Here is an 18,280-nt window from a genome sequence, read left to right on the forward strand (position 1 = left end):
CAGCTAAACTAAGCCCAACAAAACAACAGTCCTTCGCTGTGTCTAAACTGCGTTTCACAGTTCATCGACTTGCACCGTCACTTTGATAGTGGCTGGCTGGCCAGCTGCCATATACACAAACTAATAGGATCCTCCATGATCTGTGGTGTATGTACACTACAGTACAATCCCTGAACACACATCATGAACCAGTTATCCAGCAATGAAAGGATGTTGGATCACAGCCTCTGCTCTGAGGTTGTAACTTTCTGACCAAGCTGGAAAAACAGAGCCTGTCATGATTCTTAACCCTATGGCCATGAAAACTTAATTGACAGTATCCATGTTTTCACTACGATGCCAGTATTTTTCCGTGTAAAACATTAACATGACATGATGGCATAGGGAGTGGGAGAGTCGTTCTCACATGCCCTCTTTAATCGTTAAGTGCCCTTATGTAGTCATTCTCACAGAGATGAATATACCAGTGCCATACTTAATGATCGGGCAAGAGGTGTCTCTAAGCATGCGAGACTAGGCATTTGGCGATACAAAAATATGTATTTTGGGGACACACAGCCTGTGTGGTAGCCTCGCTTTGCTGTGGGATGTCACTGTCACATAGGCTTTCTCTCTCGCCGAGAATAAACAATGCTTTACCGTTCACTAGCCGGTAGGCTTCGCCTTCAGTCCAACTTCAATCCTATAATGTAATGTACAGTATAAGCATGCAGGGCAACATTTGGGGATGATGAATTATGTATTTAGGACAAACAGAAGAAATATTCATACTCTCTCTCCCAAAATGTAATGAATGGAATTATACGCTACTTTAACTTGCATCGTAGTTGAACACTCCATTTCCATGCAATATATATTTTTCACCTTTCTCTTAGCTACGTCAACATTGCTCAAACAAACAACAAGACATGATCTCGCTCTTGCAATAATGATGGTCTCTCTCTCTCACCCAGTAAACAGCTTTGTCTCTCTCCACCAGAACGCATAAGAGCTTTTTCTCTCTCGAATACACAAACATTATTTCTTATGAAGAATTTTGTTGATAAAACAAGTTACAACAGTTTGTTCACAGAACTGACATATCTTGTGTAAGCACTGGCATTATGCACTGTCATGGTGGTATAGTGATTAGTGACGCTCTGCGTTCACACTTCGGTGCCACTACATCAATGCAGGCTGGCAATTTGACCCAGAAGCATGCTGTCATTTTGACAGCACCAGATATACCGCCATACAAAATCGCCGCACATTCATACAAAATCCAATATACCAGTAAATTGTTGCCATTGCAAGTAAGTGAAAACAGGTTTATGATTGTGCATCACTTTAGTGATATGTGTGCTTTTCTTGTACACGCACAGGCCTTGCAAGTCGTGAAGATTTCCAGAGCCAACGCACAACAATCAAATTCCTACAGGCTTCAAACATCTTCTCTGTGTGACAGGATTTATGGGGGGCTCAGATTGGCTTCAGGATTGATTAGATTTAACAATATATACCTGCCATTGTGATTGTGTTTCCATTTTCAGCATAGCACCATTTAATTCTCACATTTATTCTGATATCTGAAAGAGTTTGTTTCAGAGTACCTCAGTGCTACCAGGATCTTGGTTGGTCATTCAAAAATATCACATAACACACACATAACACAAACTCATTTGTTTGAGTGAAAGATAAGCATACGGTGAACCCTGGTAGTTGGCAGGAAGGCAAATGTCTGTTATGCAAGGCTGAAGGGAGCAGCACCTGGTTTCTTTTTCATGCAGTTCCTTTGGATTACTCACAGCGTTTAGCTGTCATCTCTGCCAATGACTCATCAGGGTTTTCTCCATTTTGTTATCTTCTGCCATACCCTTTCTCCTCCTTCCCTCTCCCTCTCTTTACATTCCAATGTTCCTACACTGTTCACAAAGGCTGTGCAGGAGGGTGCCTGCACATTTGACTGGAGCTGTAGACATGGAACGCCATACAGCTGAGCTCACTGCACGCATGTATGCACACAACACTCCAAAAGGGTCCCCATTTGCTTCCTTGCACCTCACTTGCACAGAAATGAGACACACGACAAGACACTACATTCAGTACATAGTACAGTTATACACGAGAGACAGGCAAGGAAGATACATAATATCATTTGCCATGTTTTGAATGGGGCTCGCTCAAGTGTCCGCCCGTACTTGACCCATGGCCCCTGCGACACAGTGACAAGACTGCCCCTCCTGCCTATTTAGCATCTCTTTATTGGGGGCCAAGCGAATGACGAGGGGCCCCCTAACCCCTGAACCTTGACCACCCCATTCAGGCCCGTCGCCCTGGCTTCAGGGCAATCCCACAGTCAGACAGATATAAACAAGAGTTGTGTTTGCATTTCCGAACAAGATGCAACCTGTCCTCAATTCCTATGCACTCAACAACACAGATGAGATAAAGTCACCCTCATACAGTACAGGCGCACATTTTCCAGTTAAAATAAGCAACAAAAAAAACAGCCAGAAAAAAAAACACTCACACAGGCAGTGGTATGCATTAACACAAATACAAAGAGGCACTGACACAGTCCAGACCATCAGGCATGAATCTAATTAGCTCTCATCTGTTTCTGAGAGAGGCTTTGTTTCACACCGACTTCAGGGAATCAGACACCATATGAAATGCACCCAGCCGGGACACAGGAGGGGATGTGTGTTCCCAATCCCTGCCCCACGCCAGGAACAAGAATTGATTGGGTAATGGATCTGTCACCTTTCAGGACAGGCAAATTTCAAGTGCCGCTAAAAATACAAGGACCCCTATTCATCCTATCCTATAAGGCGCACCTTGAGGGAAGAGTGTTCCAGGGAGAGAGGGGAAAAAGGAGAGAGGGAGAGAGAAAGAGAGGGAAGTACTGACTCTGACTAACAACAGAGGATCAATACCATACCATTAGCAGTAGATGCTTGCTTTGGATTGCAGAGCTGCATTACAGGCACTGCACCGCTCATACCATGATAAACAAGGACAATGATGACCAATCTCATTCGGCCACCTATACTATACTGTTTTTGTACAGCTTCAAGGACTTCCTCACAAAAATACTAGGGCTGGTGCAGGCTAGTGCTCCTACAACCAATACCCTGGAACTATGTGGAATGGGGCAAAGTAATGCTGCAAAGTCTTGCGGCATGAAACTCAAGTCACACACACCAATCATTCAATGCATGTTTCAAATGCCACTTTGAATGCTTAATATGGAACTGATGTGGGAATAATTTTCAAAGACTGCGACCAAAGCATACGAAATCAGAAATCTGAATCTGAAAATCCATATTCATATTTCGTATGACCCTGAATGCTATGAGCTGTGGCTACAGTCAGCTATCAAATAGATTTGATGCTGTGTGTGCATGTGTGTCTACATACATGCACATGTGCAGCACTTGGGCAATTGTCGTGAGCATACGCAACCCTGGCCGTTTACGTGCAATGTAAACATGCTGTAAAGCATGTGTTTGTGAACACCTGCGCTTGGCTATGAGTCTGAGAGTGATTCAAGTGTGTCAACGCGAACACACCACACACACGCATGCACGCACGCACACGCTAGGTTAACGATTGTAGAGGTGAGGCATGAGCGGTTGTACAGCAAGACGCAGCTGTCGTCTGGAGGCCCAGAGTTAAGGAATGCCAGAGGGCTGGTGGTGTTTGGACGAGGGTGCTAAGGTGTGAGAGACATCGTAGTGGTGTTAATGGACTGATGCAGGACACTCTGTAACACAGACTTTACTGTCCCTCTCTCTGCCCACCCTGACACTTTGCCCACAGACCTGTCACTTCAATGCACATACTGTATCGACAAGAAAACACGGCATTGCAGACGTGAAAAATGATATGTTTTTGGACTAGACCCTATTAGACTTTGCTTTAAAATAAAATCTGTATGTGGATATTTTATCTGGATAATGAACGATCCTTGCGATTACAACTGGTTAACTGAGATCTCATCTGATCACTATATACATGTGAGCCAGACCACCTCCAGACGTCATCTCGGTTTATAAGTCATCCTCGGACGAGTCCTCCAGCGGCATTTCCAGAGTCATCTCGATCCTCCATACGTCTGGCTTGCTCACCAGTACTTTCTGCCCCTGCATCTTTCTTTAGTAAGTCTACATAGGTAGGTGTGATCGTGATCGATGCCCGCGTGTTGGTTGGTTCCCACAGCACAAGTTTGCTGGCTGGGAGCTACTGGTGTCTATGGCAGTGGCTGCTATCATCTCACTCATGCTTGGTATCCCCTCACTGATACAAGTTTAATACTGCACATAACATTGTGGTGTAGCACCCATCCAGGGACTTCTGTAGGGCACCCTTCAGGACTCCAGCATTCACAACCATATGCGCAGTTGCAGAGAAGGAGCTGAGCTTGATAAGTCAGGGGAGGTTGGACGTCCGCACACTGGCCATGCCATTCAGAGCCCTCCATGCTAGCACTCTGATCATATTTTAATACATGGTGTAAAGGGGGGTTAATTAAAATTACCTTACGTTTCTCTACAGATGTGATGGTCAGAAATAATGCTATACTATGCTAATATAAGTTCTTCAGAGTCTCAGACATCTTCTAACGAGCCTTTCTCGTGCAGTGTCAGATAATTTCACTTGCTGTTGTCGTTCCTTCCCAGGAACTGATCGAGGAACATCCGGTCTAACCTTTTGTGAGACTGTTCATAGATAAGGCTTCTGGTCAGGTTTGAAGACTGGACACTGACTGTAAGGCAGCTCCTGGGTTTGACGTCTTGATCCCTTACACCTATAGCCGTTTCTGGCCATGTAGTATTGGCAGGCTGCTTGTATGAAAAAGGTTAAGATCTGACTTAAAATCAGCAGGGCTAGAGGAGAGTAATGAATTACACAGTCATCGATAGTGTATGAGTCTGCTCTTTTCTGCACTCATGCTAACGTGCTGCAAGCACTGCGGCAGGCTACAGTATATCAATGACCACAAACAAACACACGCGCAGACAAACGGGTACACGTGCTAGAGGGACACGAAAGGAGGTGTGCTATCGACTGGATCAGCTCAGATTTTTATATGAGGGTTCTCATATTTCCCATCGTCAATATGGTGTGGCAATCACGTGGCACAAGGCAGCATTAGGCCTTAATGGTGTTGCACTGCCTGCCCTCTGCCCCACCCTGGACTTGCATCTCCTCTCTACAGGCACATCTCTATTGATCCCACCCACAAGTACTGCACTGCAACACTGGAGCAGCCCTGCTAACAACATTAAACATGTCCCACTGGACATGCCCTCCATAAAAAGCCACTCCCAGTCTCGTCTCAGTAATACACTCTGGACGAAGGCGAACCTCGTCAGCCCCTTTAAAACACTGTGTTCCCCATTTACGAAGTGGCCATAAATTCAGCTCTGCATATGCCTTTCCTTTCTCGGTCCATTTTTGTCATCACTTCCCATATGACAGTGTTGCTTGACGAAAATAACAGATTTTGCAAAAATCTGGAAATAACTGCTGTTTAACTAAGTATAAAAATAGGCTTTCCTTTGCACTATTTGGTCTAACTGAATCAATGTGCAATCAGAGGCCAGTCACAAATGGAAGAGAATGAAGAGGAACGTTTGCAGGTCCCAGTCCCTGCTCTTTAACCAACCATTAATTTTCATATCAAAAGTACAAGCCCTGCACTTCAGTACAGTTGTTCGAGTGGAGGGATGTCCCTGTATTCCTTTCTGCGGCCAAGGAGAACTGAGGTGCACTGTGGACAAACGTTTTGCGACATGAGACTAGGGTGTGTGCTGACACTCAGTCAGGGGCAAAGGGCAGGTATGAAATGGGTCAGGGAGAGAAGAGGAGGCACTGAGGTCAGGTTAGGGGGTTGAAGGTAAAAACAGCGTGTTCTGCAGCCATGTGCTAACTATTAGCCCAGCGAAATCATATTAGAAACTCCACATCGGGTCTGATGTGTAATTGTCAAATTAAAAAAAAAAGGGCAATTATGTGGGTACACAAAGGAATCACTTCACAGTTATGACACAGTGGTTACATGTCTTATTACACTGCAGTATGTTACAAAACTGGAAATGTGAAGATAAAAGTGACTTCAATGTTTTTGAAGGGATGTTTTAGACGTGTTTTACTACATAAACATGTGACTACTTTCAAATAAAATGAGACCACAAAAGAGGAAAAGCTGTTCTTTGGCAGAGGGAGAAAAAACGGCCACAGTCAATGAAGAGAGAGGTTCTGTGCACATAGGCCCTATGGCATAGGGATTTAGGAAAACAGAAGAGTATGCAGAAGACAAACAAATACCTCACACTGGCATCCTAGGGTAATCGAGTGCATGAAGAACAACATGAGATCAGAAAATAAAAGCCGTCATTGATACACTGTTTGATTGCTTGATCAAAATACACAGATTATACATCACACAAACACACACATACTAAGACTACATGTTCTCTCTCTACTGCAAATTCTAAGGTAACTTTTCTAAGTTCATCCCTTTGCCTCATATTATAGGCATCGGTAATGTGCACATTTCAATCCATTGTACAAAGTGGAACACTATAAAACAATTGATTTGCCTCATGTGGAACATATTTTTATGGCCTCAGGACAACGAAACATGAAGAGAAAAAAGGATCTTACTGCCACATTGTAAAGTTCATCAAGTTCAAACAACTCTATTACCTCAGGGCATCCCCTACACACGCACAGGCGCACGCATAAGAACACACACACACACACACACAAATACACAAGGCACCACACAGAGTCAAAAGATCCTCTGAGCCTAAATCAAAACAGATCTAGACACAGACCTCTGTGGAGGCTACATACAAACAGAGTCAGCCCAGTAGGCTACCTATCCAGATGCCTCTTTTTCAAACACACAAGCAGACCTCCTGCGTGCAGGCCCAAAGAGGACAACCTCTCCTACACCATGACCTATGGCAATATCTCTGCTGGAGTCGCTTTTGGTCATCTCTTACTATAGATCATTCAAAGTAGCCAACAGTACACACACCTTTCACAAGGATCTCTGCACAACAACAAACTCAATCAATGTCAACAATCTGTGTTTTTGGTATGTGTCATCATACCGTTGAACGTCTTTAAAGTGGTTATTACATGGTTTTTCATGTTCGATTTGCCTGGAAGCCCCACCTTAGGTTTTGGGAATCATAGCAGTAGCTAGCTACCTCTTCTCTCTTCTGAAAGTGACACAAGGCGGTAGACTGTAGGCTCACTAGAGCTCATGTGGAGAGCTCAATTAAATAAACAAGTGATCATCAAAACGTGCATTGACTCCCATGGTGGAAGAAAGAGTCAGTGAACAGTGTGGACACTAGGTGTGATAGATAGGACAACGGTGGCATCCACGTTTGGGATGTCCAGTCCCTTTTAACAGCCTGATGAAAAAAAGGACACACAAAAGACTGAAATTACAGAGCGTAAAATGTCACTTTTCGCCTCTTTTCGTGCACAGCATGAACGAAGCTGCAGAAATACAACGCTGAAAATCTATCGTACAACCTACGGTGTGTGTACGTGTGTGTGTGTGTGTGTGTGTGTGTGTGTGTGTGTGTGTGTGTGTGTGTGTGTGTGTGTGTGTGTGTGTGTGTGTGTGTGTGTGTGTGTGTGTGTGTGTGTGTGTGTGTGTGTGTGTGTGTGTGTGTGTGTACTGTAGGCTCCACGGTATGTAAACTACTGCCGTTAATCCTCTTAGGAAATCACGCTCTCTGACCAGCCCCACCACAGTCCCAATACAATGTCCGCCATTCCCGGGGTATCATAGATGATTAAAAATCAAAACATTACCAGTAACAACAACAACAACACAGCAAGCATTACTTACTTCGTTCTCTGAGTAGGGAGGAATTCCAACAAGGCAAAAAGCAACTCCATTCATTGGACAGCTGAGATTTTTTTTTGAACCAGGAGAGGGGGATTCGTTGCTACAAGTGGCGAATATCTATGAACAAAAAAGTGTTCTGTCAATAACAAAGTAGAATATTGTAGCGGGGGTCCCCGGTCCACTCACTGTGGCATTCATTCACCTATCCACTTAACTTCCTTTTTAACCCAGTGTTTCCCGTGGTTTGGGGCTGTTTGGTGTGCTGCTGCTCCCCCTCTCCTTCCGCCACACCGCATCAGTAAAGCCCTCTCCACGTCGGCCTGGCTGTGGCTGTAAAGCCAACACAGTGTGTTCCTCGCACCGTGAGCTCACAGCCTTCCTTCCCTCCATTAACATGCACGTCGCTCCGGCTGTACAGGAGCTCCCTCTGTCTGCCTGTTGCCAAAAAGTTCAGGTTGGAAAAATGCCTGGCTATGATACACTGCTATTCTCCAGCAGTGTTGCCAGATTGTGACAGAGAAATAAGCAACCAGGTCTATGAAAACAAGGCCAGAAGAAGCGACTTTTAGGTCACATGGGCACTTTAAAATATGCTATTTGAAAATAGCCTATCTACCAGCCTATTGACCAGGTCGCAACGCGTCCTGGTCATAGAGTTAAAGGTCCTGATGCGACAGCTTGTAGATCTGCTATTTTCAAAGAAAAATCTAAAATATTTTCAAATCCACACAAATCTTGTATGGAGGACGTATCTGGCACAAAATATTTTCAGAAGGGGGGGGGGGGGTCTGCGGACAAATGCATATTCATTTGGGGGTCCTTGACATGAAAAAAACACTTTATCAACATTTAGATAGCAAGCCCAAATAAACAACTACACGTTAGAAACAAGCCCAAAAAAACGCAACAACCAATATTTACAAGCTACCAGAAAAACAAGCCCAAAGTCGCTTATAACAAGCGGACATGGCAACGCTGGTATATGGTCTATGCCAGCCATCCTCGTCCTCGGAAACCGTGACGCGGGGGGAGGAGGGGGGGGGGGGTGGATGGGGGCGCATACATACCTCAGCGTGCCCAAGGCCGTTTAAACAAAGGCTTATTGTGCCCTGATAAACTGATAGACCCGACCGAAAAGACTAAACAGCTGGGGGAATTTAAAGGTTCACGAGGAGGTAGTAGGACAGCAGCACACTCAGATTGGGAGACAACTTCCATGACGAATTCCTGGCGTCCACACACTCTGAGTGAGGATATGTGTGTTCAGCAGTGGTGGAAAAGTAACTAAGTACATGTACTCAAGTTAAGTACAATTTTGAGGTATGTTTTACTTTCTTCAGTAGGCCTATATACCATTTTCAATACTTTTACTTCTACCCCACTGCATCTCAGAGGAAAACATTGTGCTTTTACAATTATTATGAAAACTTCTAGTTACTTTGTAGATTTAGATTATTATTACAAAACACACTAAACACTTCAGCCCTATAGATATTTCAGCCATTTGAAAATAGCAGATCTACAAGCTCACAATGCATCGCGATGTGATGCATTGTGAGCTTGTAGATCTGCTATTTTTTTGTATACATTTGAAAAGTTGTGAAATGGGACAATCTCTGCATAATGAGTACTTTCTACTTTTGGTACTTTAAGTACATTTTTATATCAATACTTTTTAACTTTTGCTCAAGTACATTTTTCATTCAGGACATTTATTTGTTACAGAGTATTTCTACATTGCAGTATTGATACTTTTACTTAAGTAAAAAAAGGTGTTCAGTTTTTGCTTCTTCTGTAAAAAAAGGTGTTCAGTTTTTGCTTCTTCGCCCTTATTAACATAGCTTATCCAATCAGAATCTACACACAAAAGCCGGCCAATGGCAATTGCTGTTAGTAGCTGCGAACAACAACGTTACAAATCCATCCAAAAAAATGTCATGCATTATTAACTTCTTATTAACCATCCAATCAGAAGCACTGCTACCAGCTACAAGGCTGTACCTGTCCAAACATAATTTCTGTCATTAATTAACCACCCATTCAAATCATGGTTACAAAGCCATCCATTCAGAATTACCCATATCAACCATGTCAAATCCGAATTGCTATTATTAAAGGTCATGGGGCATTTAACAGAAAGTATTTTTAGGCTGTCATGGTTGCAGCCATGCAGGGTGAATCAAAAGCCACACAGTCATGGGAAGTTTAGTCATTAATCCAACAGGAACATCAGTTGCCTGCCAAGAATTTACACTACATGATTATAGGTTACACCCCCAACTTACAGTAAGTGTGGAGCTTCCTACCAAACCATGGAAATAAGGTCCACTCCTCCCAAGTCCCCACTTATTGCCTCCACATGAAATCATTGCACTAGTTATGAAAAGGCATAAAAAGGTGAATATAAAATGAAAATAATGGAATGAGAGAAGAAAATGAGAAGGTGAAAGCCTGGCAAAGAATATGGCGACGTGGCATTGCTTCAGCCAGTGTGATGGCTCAAAGTTGGGGGGGGGCGCCCATGTGGCTACTATTAGTGTGGAGTGTGGCACAGGGGAGAGGGGTGCAAGGAGCAGAGCAGGGAAAGAGAGCCACTTCAAAGCTGTCTTCCTATGGGGAAACAGACTGGAGTCATAGGGGAAAAAGAAGCTTACAAAGGCTTCCCACGCCAAGAGCCACAGCTGCCAACTCTCTGACTGCCTTTACTCTCTCTTCAAGGCCTCACTCAGACCCCCTGGCCCACCCAGAGATGCACCATCACTGTCAAGGGCTTAGAACCTGAGCCAGAGGGCCGGCACCCTTTGAAAAGTCCAAGTGATGACCTTCACTCAGCAGCATTTAAAACGGATGATTATTCATGTGAATATCAGCAGCTACACCACCAGTAGTGCAGCCTCCGTAGATTCAGTGGATATCCTCATTACAGTTTAAAATGCCAAAGTCCAGGGACAGCATCAGCAGGATCCTGGACCTGGTCTTAAGGTGGAGAGTTAGGCAGATAGTGTTGTCCGTGTCCGGGAGGGTCTTTTATATGGTCCTGAATGTGGGCTGATCCACAAGAAGAAAGGGTGGATTAGGCGAGGAATGGGTGTCATGGAAGAGGCCTTCTGCAGCTGGTGTGTGAGGGGTTGACTGTCTGCCCCCTCTTACTCCGGATCACAGTCCCCCCTCTCTCTCCTATCGTTTTGTGTCTAAAATAAATGTATTTTGTGTTCTTTCAGACAGGGATACATCACTCCGCTCTGGGAAGAATGGTACTATGTTAGTGTGTCTTGTGTTTGCATTGCCACACCTCTTCTTGGGCACATACTGTAGGTACATGCACATGTGCATGGATACACACACATACACAGAAAACACTAACTTGCCTATCAGGCAAGCAAAACGCTCTCTTTAGGACTGGTAAGTGTATGTCAGCAGGGTGTTCAGCACATTTTGATGGGCAGAAGTTAAAATATGATTTGGCATTCTAAAGACGTAGCTTTACTGTCATCTAATATACTGTGGAAAATGTTGGAAAACGTCCAGCGTGTGTCTGGGGAATCTGCCTTGCACTGACCCCTTCTCTTACAGTGCTTGTCATGTGTCTATGGGCTCAGTCACTGACACACAGCCCAAGGCTGTGGGTAATGTCCCTCTGATTGACTCAGAAAAATCCAATTTGATACTGATGTAGGGTGACATGCTAGTATCTTTTTTATATTCATTTAGGACTCGGAGCAGGGAGACATGGAATCATCTCCTGGTCATTACATAATAATATACAGCCTAGTCCTAGTGGCTCAAACAAACAAACAACTATCACTACTAACTAACAACATTTATTTGCTCGACCGCACCCCGCCACCCCCCAGCCCTACGACCGGCTGACTGGCCGAGCACGTGGTCGTGCCCAGACAGAACCTCCAGAGTCAAGACTAATGAGATTTCAGTTCTGCTGTATTAGTTCAGACAGGGGTGGGTGGGGGGCACCCCTGCCATCCTACATAACATTCTAGGCCACTTCACAGTGCTGCGCATGCATGTGCAATGGTACACTACAATTAACCCGGATTCTGGTTACTCCACTTATCCTCCTATCCATTACCCAAATTCCCCGCTTCAACTTCGTCCCTCGCTGTTTTTATCCCCGCCATGGTTTTTCCTCCGGCTCGCTCCTTCATATCTCCCTTTTTTTCTCAACCCAGTTCCCTCAAGTTCTGAGCCTGTCAACTGTCGAGCCAGTAGATACTCACTCCACCCCCCCCCCCTCCCCCCATACACACACATACTTTTGTTCTGAGGGTCGTTGTTGCCAAATCTCTTTACCATCATTCAATGTGAGCCCTCGCGGAGTCTGCTGCAGTCCATTTGGACACACTGTCTCTCTGTCAGGCTGGACACACTATCCCTCTCAAGCCCTCATTTGATACAGTTGCATTTAGCCTTGCCTGTGCTGTATTGCTCACGGCTAAGAGCTACATGGATACGATCAGCAAGCCCTGCCAAGCCATCTATCTACAGTATCTATTCTCGCAGCTGATCTAATATACAGCATAACCTTCTCCCTGACCTCATCTCAAATGCAATAATAGGAGCCCATTATCGCTGTATTGGCCTTATAGGTGAAATGTGTCCTGAGAGAGCTATGAGAAGACTGCAGGAGAATTCTAGAGCATGAATATTCGTTAATGTATGTCAACATGTGCGTCAACACAAACATACTACAAATCTATGTGCATTGTGCATGAATGAGATGTGGGGATTATTGATGAGTGAGTGAGAGGTGTGGATATTTATGTATGTGAGTGAATGTAGATATCAGGGTGAGTCTGCTAGAAGCCTGCCAGTCCTTGTTGTCCGTTGGCCAACTGTTGACATAGAGGCTCCTGTGGAACTCCTTTGAAGGGGGTCGTACGAAGGCCCTGTGACCTCAGCCTGCCTAGATTCCAAAGTGAGACATAATTCTCTCTTTGCATGACAGGAGGGGACCTCATTGTCTACAAGGACAACTGGCATGAATAAGAAGAAACAGCTGACCAGTCAACACACTGGTACACACACACAACAGTCCATGCACACACACACATACACACACGCACACACGCACATGCACACACACACGCAGGCATGCAGACAGACAGACAGACAGACAGACAGACAGACAGACAGACAGACAGACAGACAGACAGACAGACAGACGGGCACAACGTTCTGAAATGACACAACAGTGGACTTCACTATAAACTACAGTACATGGTGAGTGCCTTGATGTGGTTTAGATGAGAGGCTCTAGTCTGGTAACTCATGTGGAACAGGAATGGTCCTTCCCTATGCCCATCCTCCACCACCCCATCTCATCCCTGTGTCCTATTTCATGTTCCTCTGTCTTATCCTCTCACTGCCAATTTACATTCCTACCATTTCTCCTTAACTTCTACTTGTCTTCTTCCTTCATCCACTCTTTCTCTAACTAGCCTGTTACATTTTCTCTCTCTTCCTCTAACACCTGGCCCTGTTGTCTCCTTATTGCTTATTACTGTAATGCTCTGCAGCTGCCTTCCTTGCTCTTGAGCAGGCATGGCATCTCAGACAGAATAGAACATAGATCCTGTGGGCACAGTGGGTGTGTGTCTTCTGGGCTGGCTATGAAGACAGATTAGAGGTACTGTAGTTGGAGTTGAGGCCATCAGAGCAGAGTGCACATTGGGCTGGGTATGACACTGGAGAAAATGACTCACTAGTTACTGAGGTCACTACTGAGTCAGTAGTCTGGTCATCAGTTATGGACTCCAGCACTGTCACCGGCCTGTACCCACCACACCCTGAAGCATGTAACGGGGTCATCTCTATGTTCCCCAGGTCCTATGTTCCCCGCTTACCAAAGCGGTGAGGGTTAGGGACTTAGGGTTAGGGTATACGTCTCCTCGTCTCTCCAGGTCTTTAGTAAACAGAAAATGCATTTTCAGGTAGGGATACCAATTTTATCCAATCAGCCGAAATACATTTTGCATTTGTTTTGTTGACTGCTTGTTGTATGAAGGCCTTATTGTCAAACATTTGCAAGACGAAAGCCGTTCAGGGAAATTGAAGTTCTATGTGATTGTACAAGCTGATAAACTATATTCTCCACACACAGGAACAAAATAAACACACAAATGACTGTGCCTCCATTTCATGTGGTTGGTTTCTGGTACACACAGGTCTTAACATAGAGACTGCTGATTAGATGGGGCCATGTGGTAGTGTTTGAGATAAAGGAACAAAGAGAAGGAAGCCCCCTCATGTAAAAGGTACTGAGGAGTCCGTGAACCAGCAGTTCTGCCTCTGGTCCATAGCGCTAGAAGAACTCCTTCTAACGATATGGACCAGAGCTAAGTTCTGCCTGGCCACCAATTAAAGTTCCCAGTCATCCAGGATTCTGTGTGTCTTACCAACCCATCCATTAAAACACGTGAATTACATCCAGGTTGTTCACGTGCTACTATAATTCTAGCTGTTACTATGAACGCCTGGCACACATTCTTCAAAGGAATCCCTCCACCCCCCTCCCTTTCCCCTAACTCTTGTCACAGAAGGGAAAAATAAACAGACGCTCATGGTTCCAGGAGTAGTGCCGCACACTTCCTTCCTGCTGTCCGTCACCTCATGCGCCCACATGTGTCTGCGACCTCTTTACCTTCACAACTCCAACTTCCTGTCTCTAGCGTCACTTCCTGTGACGGGATAGACAATGGAAATGAGTAGCATGGATGAAATGTATCCCAAAGACACGTTCGGGAAAGAGACATACGATGTCCAGTACTATTGTCTACGCAGATTTCTCTGAATTGCGATGAGTCAGGAACATCCCAACAGAACAGAAATCAACTGCAGGGATCCTATACAATGTTATATAATGAGGCATTACTTGATCACATATGAATGACTTAATTACAAAATGTTCCAAATTAACAATTTTGTAAATAAAGTATGACCTTCTGTTCAGTGTTCAATGTGTGTGATAAAAAAAAGTAATTTAAATTGTATTGAGCAGGCCTTACTGTCACGTAAGAAAATCATTTTGTCAGTGTGGACAGTACAAATCTTGCACTCCTCATGGTTTCTCAGTTATTATTTAACCTCTAAGTGGTGAATGTTTTAAGTATTGAGGTGACTGTGTTGTAGTATCCATTATAAAAAGTGCCTTTAGCCACTCTGCATTTTTAGTAAAGGCATCGCAAGAATGGAATTCAGTCCCAGTGCATATTAGAGAACTTAGTACTTACCATTCCTTCAGAGGGCATCTGCAATTATGGCTTATTATTACCCAGACATGTGCACATTAGTACTACAACCACTGCTTCTGCTGGCATCTTGTCAACTGTCTTGCCTCGCTTGCTTGTCTTGCCTCTATGTTTGTCTTGTACAGTGCAAGCTATTGTCCATGCAGATGTGTATACTATGTACTTTAGTGGCTTATGCTTTTACTGTAGGTGTGTTTGTCCTGTCCAATACACGCATATAGTCTGAGTTATTGTGTCCACTCTGCTTTAGTGTCTTCTGTAAACGATGCTTATATGTGCATTTGTTTTGTCTTCATGCCAGGCATTGTCTGTTAACCATTCCTTTCAGGTTGTATTGTCTCTCTCTCTCTCGAGTCACTTGTTTCACTTCTTTTTGAAACACATTGCATTTTAAGTATATTTTATTTGAAAATTAAAGCTGCTTTTTCTTTTTACCTTTGGCCAAGGACAGCAGATGATAATTTGCCTTTGAGGCTCATGTCATTTACAGAAAATGGTGGATGTCTCATCTTGAAATACAAATAATGAACCTCAGGAAATGCAATGTCCCCTATATGTACAAGATGACATCTTATGGATGTCCCTGGGTGTGCATGTTATAACAAAGGGCTTAGCTACATTCCTTTGCAGTAGATACAGTTTAAACTCAATCCTATAGGTCCAAGGGGCTCATATACTAATCCAAGCATTTCCCCTGTCCTAAAAACTCAGTTTGTCTAGACATGACCTTAAAAGAGGGAGTTCTCATTTGGTATTATTGAATACAGAAGAGCACAGGGATGGAATGTTTTAAACCGGAATTAACTGACCTTACAAAGAAATGTTCCTCATTTTCCTTTCGCTGTCCACCAGTGCATTCACTCATGGAACTGTGATTCTGTGAATCTTTAAAAAGTGCATGTCCAATATACCAGAACCCAGCTAGAGAAATGGATGCACTGGACATGTATTACATATATATATATATTGAAGTGTATATCTGTGACTCATTATTATATTTACTCTGGAAAACAGAAAAGGATAGAAAAGTTTATATTTGTGAATCAACGCAAATGAGCATTACATCTGCTTATTCTAGCCTGTGTAAAAGGACAGCCATCTGCTCCTTATCTGGTCACTGGACAGACTTCCTTAAATATATAATCCATAATCTCCTCAACATGGATATTAATTGAGCTACAATTACACTTGGCGGCCACAAGGGGGCTCAATACTTTGCTAAGGCAAGACAATGAAGCTAGTTGGCAAATTAATGATAACATTGTAATAGAAATATACTGTAGATCTCAGTTTTTCTATTTTTTATTTCATGTTCACCCAAAGTTATCCTGAGACAATCCGGCACTGTGGGACGTGGGAAAAAGCTGAAAGATTGGGAAAAGTACGTCCTGTTCTCTAAAGGATTATCTCAGTGTCCAGTTAGCCTGCTATTGCAGTGATTGATGAGAAGAAGACTTCAGGAGAGGACAGACTAATCTATCTGTCTTCAACTTGGAATTATCCAGGGCAGGGAACAGGAGAGCTAGCTCAACTGTGTAACAAAGTAAGATCAAATCATCAATACATCACTTTTAATATCTAGTGTAGATGGATACACAACATTAACAGTGTCAGCCATGTCCTCTGTGTTTACTTTATAAACAGGACAATATTGTATATGGTAGTCTTGAGTAGTAGGGAAAATAGGCCAGATTATAGCGTTTTATGCAGGATAGCCTATATACCGGTAGTATGAAGATGCAGCTGTGGAACGCCTTGAGAGTAGCACTGCTCCATGGCCTGTATGCTGATCAAAGTAATGAAACAGCAGGCATCACTGACAGCTGCTAATTCCAGACTGACATCTTTACACAGCACCTGGACACTGCTAAAGGCACACTGCTTATCTGCACTGTGTACCTTTGTGAGGGAGAAAGAGACAGACTAGAGAGAGCAAAAAGAGAGGAGAGGACACGCTAAAAATATAAATGTCCAGAGACAGATTGCTAAGGTCATGGGTTGATGTCAAAAAACAAAAAACATGAAGTATGACAAGCTGAGCCCTAGTCATTCCAAACAAGCCCATTATGATAAATCAGACTGACTCAGTAGCCTGTGGTTTGTGAGAGTCCTAATCGGATAGCCCGCCTCATGCAACTGATAAAACTTATCCCTCTCTGTGATTCCATTTAACCCTGATCAGCAGCGCTCATCCGACTTATATCAGCCCACAACTCTGACATACACCCTATGGCTGGCACTGAAACAAAGCCATCCTGACAGGAAGGGCCTCCACCATGAGCTCACCTCTGACCTCCCAGGGCATAACCCCACCATAGCACTACCCTGCAATCCCCATACCTTGGCCCCCGCCCTAGTGCATTGCAGCAGAGGTCACAGCGGTGCTCATGAACATAACAGGAGCTGTTTACTTACTGGAGATGGATGCCCTACTTTCTTTCCAAGGACAATCTGCCCATTGTCTGCCTTCAGGCATATGCCAATTGGTTCTGGCCTGCCCGACAATCTAGAAGTCCTCAAATTAAGTGCATGGGTCTATGGTAACATCTTCACATGCAAACACACATGCACTCACGCACACGCACCCACTCACTCATGCACGCACGCACACACACATCTTGATCTTATGCTGCTGTATGACCTACATTCACTGTGTGAAGTATAGAATTCACAATGTTAGCTGTCCCCCGAGCCTATGAATCTTCGTTCCAATAAAGACAAATGGGCGAATGACCTGTTACATGGACAATGTGGTCACTGGAGGAGTTGGACAGCAGGTTGTGCTGCAGAGCTCCCTGTAAGCATGTTGAGCACATGTCCTAAGAGAGTGTAGTCTGTTCTGGAGAGGACAGACAGGCTTAGTCAATAACAGCAAGAACAGCTCTCTGTCTTAGCATTGTTCTTTTTCCCTCTCCTCTCCTCTCCTCTCCTCTCCTCTCCTCTCCTCTCCTCTCCTCTCCTCTCCTCTCCTCTCCTCTCCTCTCCTGTCCTGTCCTGTCCTGTCCTGTCCTCTCCTCTCCCAAAACAAGCTGACAGCAAGGTCAAAGAGGATGCTGAGGTATCTCAGAATGGAGCTGTCTGCATGGTTAAGTTAATCAATAAACTGTATACTGTATACTGTATACTGTATACTGTATACTGTATGCGTGTGTGC

General features: G+C 44.1%; 1 protein-coding gene across 2 annotated transcripts in view; it reads right to left on the bottom strand.

Annotated features, from left to right (window-relative positions):
* The window catches only part of arhgap23a (Rho GTPase activating protein 23a), a 69,433-nt gene that overhangs the window by 46,593 nt on the left and 4,560 nt on the right, over positions 1 to 18,280 (bottom strand). Inside the window, exon 1 of one of the 2 annotated variants that reach the window (XM_084070900.1) lies at positions 7,862 to 8,296. The exons of the other annotated variant lie outside the window; for it this stretch is intronic. Within the exon in view, the coding sequence (XP_083927026.1) occupies positions 7,862 to 7,915 (54 nt within the window). The 5' untranslated portion in view covers positions 7,916 to 8,296. Of the gene's footprint in view, positions 1 to 7,861; positions 8,297 to 18,280 lie in introns of those variants that run through there. 2 annotated transcript variants of the gene reach the window in all.

The sequence above is a fragment of the Gymnoscopelus microlampas genome (assembly GCF_963454915.1).
Source record: "Gymnoscopelus microlampas genome assembly, chromosome: 11".
Classification (NCBI taxonomy): domain Eukaryota; kingdom Metazoa; phylum Chordata; class Actinopteri; order Myctophiformes; family Myctophidae; genus Gymnoscopelus; species Gymnoscopelus microlampas.